We start from the raw sequence: 10076 nt of genomic DNA on the forward strand, positions 1-10076 counted from the left end.
ATTAAATATTTTAATCAATTGACAACACTAATTTTCATACAAAGCACATCAAGTTTTCCTTGCGTAGAAAATGTGCTCTGCATGTATAATGTTTGGCTCCGTTGTGTTGACATCTGTGAACTCCCAGCAGCTTTTTCAAGAGGCCAACTGGTTTCCCACTGGAACCTTAAAACGGTCCAACCTGTCCCTCTTGTAACTGTCACCGGGAAGCTGACGTAAAAGACTTTTCCCAATTTGCAGCAATGAATCTGGCATGAGTCACAGGATCTTAAAACTGCAATAAGAGGTTAAAAATGTCTGCTTTCTAGAAGTCATCACTGTGCAAAGCAACCTTCTCAGCACAGGAAATCACTGCAAATGCATGGCTTGGGGGGAATAAACAGTTTACTTTGAGAGGCTGCCAGCTTCATGCACCTGATACTTCAGCATCATAAAGCTACCAACAGCACAAAGACACGACAAGACAACTCTTCACTTTACAGGGAGAGCAGCTTTCTCACCAAAATGGCAAAAAACAGACAGTGTCAGTCTCAACATACAGTGGCATTAAAACGAATTCAGTATCATGTCTGAGATTATCTTAAATACTGAAACGAGCTGCAGTAATTTCCATTTTTCCTCACTGGTATGCAACTTGTAAAGTGCTCCAAATCATATCTACCTGGTATGAACCTACCTGTGAAGATGGGAGACACAGAGGTCATGAAGAAAGAAGAGGTGAAGGGACTGGAGAAAATGGAGATGAAGATGAAGAGGCATGAGCTGAAAATGAAATGAGCACAAGGTGTAAAGGTCAACAGGCATGACTTTGAACTGCAGAGGATGAAAATGAGGGTAACACAGCGTGAAGGGCGGTACACGAGGCCGGCCCGAGCAGCTGCTGGCCGTCTCACTGTAATTACCACAAATGGACGTCACTGTGTTGATCTAACAGTGTTTATTAGATCAGAAGGCGCAGAGGAATCAACTCCTTCCCTCTGCACCTCTCTGATGAGCGATGGGACCGTTCATACAAAATGCATGTGAGCAGTGAATTATTTATTGTGCTTTTTATTTCCTTCTCATACAGGGGAGATGTGAGTTTAAAAAACCATGAGCTGAGCTGGTTCAGGTGCAGGGTCCATCAAAACGTTGTCCCACTTATGGCAAATCTGAATGTGAACAATCTACCGCAGGAAATCAATCTTGTTCTACCAAACGTTGCATATCTATCAAGCAGCGTTCACGCTCATTGTTACTGCCTGAAGTGACTGTCGAGCTGCTCCTTTGAGCCTCCGTCCAAGCAAACATTTAGCAGATATGTTACAGAGAACAGCACAAATAAATGTCAAAGATAACAAAAGCGAGCTGAATGATAAACGATGTCTGCACATGTGCCACGTTACAAATGGATTCAAGTCCCTCATCACATCAAACTTATACAGCAGCTCATCCACGGATCACGACTCCATGACACACAGACCTCACACACTGCTAACACAACCACGTTTCAGCGTTATTCTACTACCACTGCCAAGTATTGTGAATGCAATCCTTGGATTGACTGTGCTTCCACAAACCTGTAACAATATACAAGCACACCCCTGCAGCCTCATACACAAAACAACCAGCTGCTCTGAACCTCCAAACCTGCAGTTGAACCACTAAAAGTACAGAAGCTATAATCAACAAGAAATGAACACAAAAGGACAGAAAAGAAATAACCTGTCGAACAAAACCAAAGATGAGCGAGCAGAGGATCAGCTCACAGTCCCCACGAAAACTGTCGACAGCTTCCTTTGTCACAGATATCGCAAAACCTGCAGGAATAAAACCAAGATATCTGCATGGCTAGATGTCAAAGAGGAAGTGAGAAAATGTTTGGCTTCATCTTGGGTGATGCAGTGGGTGGTTTTACAGCATGCACTTGAAAATAAGAAAAACTGAGAAAAGAAGAATTTGGAAAGCCTGAGTCACTGAGGACTGACTTTCCACATACCTTGATCCAAAGGGCCCCCTGGTCCCCGTGGGGGAGTCGAGGCTTTCTCCTGGCTTGGGGGGCCTGTCGCGATTCATTTGCTGCAGAATGGAGCTCAGCTCTGTGATGACGGTGTTCTTGTTGTCTGGTGTGGATGGGGGGCTGCGCAGCTCAGGGGGCTGATCGCCCCACAACTTGGATGTCCTTTGAGTAGGAGTTCTAGGAGCTTCAGAGGATGAAGGGGGAGGAGGGGGGGCCTGAGGTGGTGACCCATAGGACTCCGGGGGCTCTTCAATGAGAGCGTCATGATAAAGCGATGTTCTGTTAATGACAGACTTGCCCTTGGGTTTAGGTGGCACGGGGGGCCGATCCACCAGGAAGGCATGCCCGTCTGCGGTGGCATAGAGGCTCTCCAGAGTGCTGTCGCAGAAGCCTCCCTCTGATGACAGGGTGGAGATGCTGGACACGGTGCTGGTGGTCTCCATGTGCTGAGGATCCCCGCTACTGCGGCTGTCGACCTCTTCGATGCCCGAATCACCCACCCCGGACTCTGGGTCAGGTGGAGGGGGAGGATATGAAGGGGGCATGCTGTTTGCCACCCGTTTGTGGTGATCAGTGACAGGTGGTGGAGCGTGGGCGTGGTATGGGGGTAGAGGAGGTCCCCCATTCCGTCTCTGTTGCTGAAGCATCTCTGCAATGGCACTAGCCTGGTCATCAGGAATGTCAATGCTGTTGGCAAACTCCAGCGGTGGGGGGAGGGGCTCTGAGAAGTCAAAGTCCTCATCAATGTCGACTGAGGCCAGAGGAGGAGGGGGGATACGGAAGGGAAGCTTTACTGGTTCTTCCATGGACTCGCCCAAGGGAACACTCCTCCTCCGGGACGAGGGTGGCAGAGGATTAGCGGACAGTGTCGGAGCTTTGAGGGGGTCGGGTTGGTTGGGGTCCTTCAGCTCAGATGGCCTGTTGCTGTCCTGCCCTTCCACCTCTTGGTTGTTCAGCTTGTTGCTTGCGTCTGTGCTGGTGTGGACCATCAACAGCCCAGCTGACTTTGGCTGTGATGTGTCTGCCACATCTGCTGGAGCACTTTTTCTCTCCTCAACAGCTGGATGCTGCCGTTCTTCCCGTGCACCGTCAGACTCGTACTTCTGCTCCGTCATCTGCCTCCGCAGGCCACCTCGACCAGGCCGCCCCATGGTTGCGGTGGAGATTGCAGCAAAACTCGTCTCGATCCCGGAGCGCAGTTTAGTGTCAATAAACAGCGGTTGGTTGAGGTCTGGTTTGTGGCTTGGCTGAATTGGGAGGGATTGGGCTTCATGCTTGGGGGGTTGCTGAACCTGAGGAGGATTTTGTGGTTGATTCTGAGGATGGTTTTGTTGCTCCTTCATGGCCCGGTCGCGGGCTGCCAGGGCCAGTGCTAACGGAGAATTAGGGTCCAAGGGCTTGCCGGTGACAGGATGGAGGTAGGTCCCATTGGCCCTGTAGTGGCTCTTAGGAGGACTGGCTGGGAGACTAACAGGACTGTCCAGGTTGGGACACTGACCTGTTCTGGTATTTAAAGGCTCCCGCACCACTGTGGGCTCTGGAGTGTTGAAATCCGTCATGTTGCCACTACCACCCCCAACGGGAGGCCCAAGCTGTTTTGAAGAAGGGGGAGCCAATATCCTTCGAAGCCGCTCGTCGCTACTGAACATGCCTTCGTCAATGGACTTTGACTGGCGAAGGCGAGGGGTTGGAGTGGGACTACTGAAGTCATCATCACCCATGTCTATTGACTGGAAGGCAATCGAGTGCTTTTTTGCCTCTAGCCTCTTCTCCCGGTCCCGTACCGCACCGGCAATAGCTGCTGCAAACGGGTTGTTTAAAGACAGAGGGTCTTCAGGACGCAAACCTCCGCTTCCACCAACAGAGGGCGTGAGAGGTGGGTGTTCAGGGGTGGTGGGCTCGATCTCCATACTGCTACCCTGGCTGCTCTTGCCACTGCTGCTGGTGGAGGGCTCCTTAACGATGATAGTGGGGATGGGGATGGAGGAGCACGTTCGTTCTACAGGCGTAGTGGGCATGGAAACCGGGCCCGAGGGACTTGCTGGCATGTGGCATGTTTTCTCGGGACTGTCCTCAACATTGGGCTGCTTTACCAGCATGCCCTTCCTGCGAGCTGGTTTGGCCGGCACATACAGCGTCTTATTGCCAACCTCTGAGTACGGGTTCTCTGGCACTGGCGTACGCCCTCGAGTGCGGGTGCTCTCAAACTGCTCTGAGCTCTGGCGGAAATAGCCGCGCCTTAACGTACCCACGTCGGTGGTTCGGCTGATGGTCGTCACTGCATTGGATGAGTTCTGGGTGAAGCTGGGTCGCGTGGTGCCGTAGCTCTTGGGTGTAGGTCCAGCAGCGGAATTGTAGGCAGGTGGCGATGGGGGTGAAATGGCCGGGGGAGGAGGGATGTCCTCTGAGGTGTCAGGCATAGAGAGGCTGCGGGAGAACTTGAGTAGGGGGGGCGTGAGGAATCCCTGTTTCTCATCCTCCGTTGTACCTTGGAGAAATGGAGCAGAAAGAAGAATTATGCGAGGACCCGAGGGAGACATCCCTATTTCTTATCTCCAGCATGGCCTCCTCTTTCCACAGGAAATGTCTCATTTATGGATGTGAGCTCTGTCTTAACATTTATTTATCCAAGCAGGGGATTCCTGAAATTTGTTGGAATTTTCTGAGTTAATTTGATCATTACCCAACAACACCAACTGATCTTTGAAATAAGAGTAAACATTTATCAAAGGCTGAATGTTGCTCAGAGGGGAAGCCCTGCACAGATTTCCATCAGTTTTATTTGTTGTTCAGACATGGATACAAGTAGACAATAAAGCAACCTCCAGGGTATCTAGAGGTGAGTAGATGGCGAGCAGGCATTTAGGGATTCATCAACCAGGTAAAGTTTGCACAAAACACTTGTTCACTTCTGTAACATCCTTCAGTTTGGACAGTTTGTTGAAAGGAAGCGTGAGCATTTCCCACGTGTCATCAAACCACAACATGCTGAAAGTGCTTCCACTGCCATTATTGTGAAAAAAAAATCCTTTTTGTTAGAATAATGATGGCATTGCATATCAAAAGAGCTGTGAGTAACATTAGCCTGCATGACGTCCCTCTAGTTCAGCAGTGAGAATGAGGTTTCAGCATATGCTTAATGACCTCCAACATTATGGCCTGAAAGCACACTCTGCTGACTGGATCGTTCTGACTTATCTATAATTAGCTTTAATATTGCTTGAGCACACAGAGCAAGTCCTCTGAGCATTAATAGAATATTACGACAAGCTAAAAGCACAAGGTAGTGGACATCAAGTTCACCACTCAGGCTGACACACACACATGCACACACACACACACACACACACACACACACACACACACACACACACACACACACACACACACACACACACACACGCACACATCATACCTATGGACTTTTGCTTTTTCATGGTGCCCTTCTCAGGTATCCCCAGGAAGGCCCCCGGCACAGTGGGTGGCACCACTGCGACTCCCTGGCGGTCGTGATACATGGACTGAAAACCAGAGCGTTGTTAATGATGCATCCAGAAACACACACTTTTCATTGGCTCTCAGCTGGCTCTGTTAGATATTTGTCATTTGAAGTAACAGTTTGAACTTCAAAGAACTGACTTCATTTGTGGAGGCGCCAGCCAAACAGTCTAATCTGAAATGGATCTGCTTCACTAAAAACCACAACGTGAGGTCAATTATAACAGCTTTCTAAACGGATGCTCCACCATGTGGGGGGGCTCAGCTGCGTTCGCTTACGTTCATGTCAGCTGCTGTAACCAAACAGCGGCTGGACGGGCGCGGTTTGATGGTGGCGATCTTCATGTCCACAGGCGAGGCCTTCTGGGCGTGCGTCATCTCTTCGACTTTGTCTGGAAGAGAAATCGAGCCGTAATGAGCGACACGAGCGACGAGGGCAGGACTTGACTTGCAAAGCCTTAGTAAGTTTCTTAAGGGCCAAACACAAGCTAATCATTCCCAGTGACCCTCCCCTGAGTTTCCACACAGCTGCAGATGAAACTCAAACAGAAAACACGGACACAAATTTCGGGAGGGGGGCACGGGAGGACTTTGATGAAATGCGTCGGGTGCGTCCAGCCTCGCAAGCCGTGCAAGCTCTTTCCAAACAGCCGACTCAGCAGCATCATCCAGCTCTCTGGGTCGTTCCCTCATTAAATGTAAAACGAGCAATGGGTGTGAAGTCCGTCAAGTTTGCCGTTTCTCTTTCTCACTCTGACTCTTCTGAGCCGGCGACGTGACAAAGGTGTCAACGGCAAACTTGGCAGAGCTGAACTTCCCTCTGGCGTGCGATGATGCCGTCAGATAGAGTCCACCTGAAGGGTTTAGCTCAGAGAAGCTACATGCTAGCCCTCATCTAGCCTCCTCGCTGCTCGGCCTCCCTGGCTAGCTAGAAAGCTTCCATGCATTAGGGCAGTGATTACTTAGAGTGACTTGGAAAACAATCCTCTTCTTCTGCGCATCTACACACAGAGGAGAGGAGTGGGAGAGGGTAGAGGCGGGGAGGAGAGGAAAGTGGAGGAAAGGAGCGTCAATGACCTTAACTACAGTCAGAGCTAAAACACAAACACACACACACACACACAGAACACACACAGAACACAACACATGCACATTTCCTCTCTCTACGATCTGCCTCCCGATTGGACGGCAGCTACAGCATATCAGACAACACGCAACACGGTTGCCCTGGAAACCTATCCGTGAGTGAAACATTTCCTGGAATAAACCTCCCCCTCCTCACACACACGCGCACACACACACGCACACACACACAAACCTGCAACAGGAGAAAGAAAGAAGCACACATGAAGAAACAGACATGACAGCAAACCTTTGCAGGTCAGGAAACACTGACTAACAGCAACCGTGTTTTAATAGCTTTTTAACACACACACACACACACACACACACACACACACACACACACACACACACACACACACACACAGAGGAAACGTGCATCTGGAGCTTGAAATCCTCCCAGTAAAGTAAACTTGTGGGCTTGCTCCTGCTGGTCTGAGGAACTCTGAGGTGAACTACACCTTTAATCAAAAATGAATGATGGGACTACTCGGCATCCACGGGGCGCAACGAAGAAGAAAGAAACAACAATCTGTGGGTGTGAGCGAGGGACAGAGGAGCTCAGACGACTTTACTGTGACCTGCTCTACGTCACAGTAAACCATGCACCGTCAACACGTACGAGGTTCAAAACAGCTGTCATCCAAACACATCGAAAATCATGCAAATACACTACGGGCGACACCACGAGGCTGCACTGAGACTCAAAGTCTCATAGAAATAATCAAATACATCGTCAACATACACAACAGAGTTAGTGGGAGGGGTGGGGGTGGGGGGGTACGTGCCATAAATCAGTCAGGGGATTAAACATGCCTGCAGTGACTTACCACCTTTCTTTTTCCTTAGAGTTGCTTAAAGGGGTGACAGAAAAACATTTCTGAGTCTTTGGAGAACACAAACAGACTCAGTCCTTAAGATCCACAAAAGATGAATGTTACGCATAAAAGCACCACAATCCATCCCATAATTTACATTCCTATGGAAACACTCGAGCGCTTCACAAAGCAGTACTGTCACTACTACAAGTACATGGAGTAAAGAATGAAATGAAACGTGTCCAATAAGCAGCGACATTAAAACGTGCTGAGCAGAGGTGTTTTCTGTCAGCAGTTTCCTTTAATATGAGCACATTCCCTCTCCTGTCATTCATTCATTCATTCATTCATTCATTCATCTCTCGGCCCGCTCGCTCTGACACGGGGCGCAAAGCTGCAGTTACTAATGACTGATCTGCGAGTGTACACAGTGAAACAATGCACCCACCGATCCACCTGCAGCTAATGACGTTTTCAGGACTGATGAATCTGTTTTTTAATTACTACTCAATCTGTATAATAACACAATATAGACAGAAAAGTCCGTAATAGCCTCTCACAGCTCAAGGAGACATCTTTCAAAGACTCGTTAACAGCAGCCCAGAAGTCAAAAGCATTCAATTTACAATGAAACCACGAAAATCATCAAATCTGCAAAGCCGGAACGAGTGAATCTTTGTTTTAATGGTTTCAATCCAGTTTTTTGACAATGAATCAATGAATCGACTCTTCGTTTTATAAAGAGATGGTCTGGATGAGACTATTTACAGCTGATGGGACATTTCTCTGCTTCACTTTCAGTCATTCAGATGCTGAAACGTGTGTCGGCTTTAACGGTGAAGCAGCCGCAGGAAAAGTCATGTGACTGGTTGCCAGCGTGGTTAGCAAACCTGTTAGGATCGAGACTATTTTGTAGTTCGTTCCTGTTTTATTTTGGTAGCCGTCCCTCATGTGTCTTAGTGTACTTTACTTCCTTGTGATTGTGTGATTGTGAGTCTGATTGGTTCCCTGTCCATTTAAGTCTGTGTGTCCCCGTGTCTTTGTGGCACCATCCCTTATGTGTGTCTTCTCGTGAGTTTTCCAGTCTAGTCCCTGGTTTCCCGGTTTGTTCTGGTATTGCTTTGGTTTTTGGATTTTGTACTTATTGGGATTTTGTTTGCTCTTATTTTTGTTGAATAAATCATCTGGACTGTTTCTCTCAGCGTTTCTCTTTAAGTCTGCATCTTTGGGTTCACTCCTTGCCTTTTGCCTGGCCGCAAACAATAACAAAACCAAGACAGAAGTCATTTTAGGGCGCGTTTCCTCATCTTTTTTCATGTCAGAGGGGAGCGATGGAGGAGCTGATGAGGAGCAGCGGCGGTGAGCTGCACCTCCAGCTCCTCGGCGAGGCCACGGGCCGCCTGCGTCGAGGCGGTAATTATTACTGGAAACACAGCAGCTTCACTCCTGTTGTATTTCTGACCAATCAGCTGCTCGAGGAGCTCTGGCTCGAGCATCAAACTGCACTCGCTGTTGCCACGGTAACCACGGGCGATGCCAAATCAGCCAGGACTGAAATCTCGAGGATGACGACTTCATCATGACAGTAAAAGTCGTGTATCTAAAGACAGTGAGACGCTAATGAAAGTGATGACGAGGCGCGTCAGGAGACCCGGGTACAGCCCCCCCCCACGGCTCCTGCCGTCCCTCCTTCTATCCCTCCTCCTCTCCTCTCCTCCTCTCCTCCTCTCCTCTCCTCTCCCAGAAACGCTGACTGCTCTTTCTGTCAGGGGGTGTCAGGACAGCACAGCACACTCAGGCTCCGCACACACAGACATGGAGACAAAAAGCAGCAGAAAGCACAGACGACGCCTTCAAGCTAAAGTCAGATTTTTGACGCCTCGCAGCCACAGCGGCAGCTGATGGGTGGAGGGTCTTTAGAGTCCTTCATGCATTATGGCAAAGGAGGCAGGAGATGAGGAGGGAGGAGAAGCAAGAAAAAAAGGGCCAGAAGTCCTTTTAAGAGTCAAATTAAAGCAACGCCATCAAATGACGGAAGCTTAAATTCCATTAGCCTGAACAAAAGCTTCGTTCAGCCGGTGAGAGCCGATGGATGTGGAGCGGGATGAGAGGCAGAGGGCTGGGCAGCAGTGACTGCTTACCTTTATCCACTATGGAGATCAAACAATCAACGGGAATAAAAAGAGGAACAAAGAGAGAGAGGTCGGTTAGACACGGACTCCCAAACCGCATCGTGACTCAAAGCCCAGCCGCCAGCTTCTTACCGAGCTCCTCCAGTTCAGAGGTCATGGACTTGGAGCGCATGGACAGGGCCGTGGTGGGGGCTCTCTTTGGTGGTGGAGGAGCTGAGGGACACACAGAGGCTTCAGAGTCATAGACTGTGTGAGAAAATTATACCACACTACACAACAAATCAACCACAACAACAAACAATACAGTGTAAACTATGTGCATGATGCTAAAATAAACAGCATTTATATCTATCTGTAGTACAACACTAATTCATTGTAATACTACAATAATAACAATACTACAATAATAATATGTAGTAATACATATAGTAATAGTTCTTTGAAATATATTAGGATGAGGTAAGATAAAATAAAACTTTATCGATCCCATGTCGGCAAAATTAAGTC

The 10076-nt window shown here is 48.7% G+C and overlaps 1 protein-coding gene across 1 annotated transcript in view; it reads right to left on the reverse strand.

The window, feature by feature from the left end:
- Nucleotides 1–10076, reverse strand: part of shank2a (SH3 and multiple ankyrin repeat domains 2a) — a 164913-nt gene that overhangs the window by 13612 nt on the left and 141225 nt on the right. Inside the window, exons 19-23 of the mRNA XM_070970007.1 lie at nt 9702–9782; nt 9579–9587; nt 5777–5889; nt 5415–5520; nt 1979–4487 (exon numbers count right to left, since the gene is read on the reverse strand). Of these exons, the coding sequence (XP_070826108.1) occupies nt 1979–4487; nt 5415–5520; nt 5777–5889; nt 9579–9587; nt 9702–9782 (2818 nt within the window). The remainder of the gene's footprint in view (nt 1–1978; nt 4488–5414; nt 5521–5776; nt 5890–9578; nt 9588–9701; nt 9783–10076) is intronic.

Source organism: Chaetodon trifascialis, chromosome 1 (genome assembly GCF_039877785.1).
Source record: "Chaetodon trifascialis isolate fChaTrf1 chromosome 1, fChaTrf1.hap1, whole genome shotgun sequence".
Classification (NCBI taxonomy): Eukaryota; Metazoa; Chordata; class Actinopteri; order Chaetodontiformes; family Chaetodontidae; genus Chaetodon; species Chaetodon trifascialis.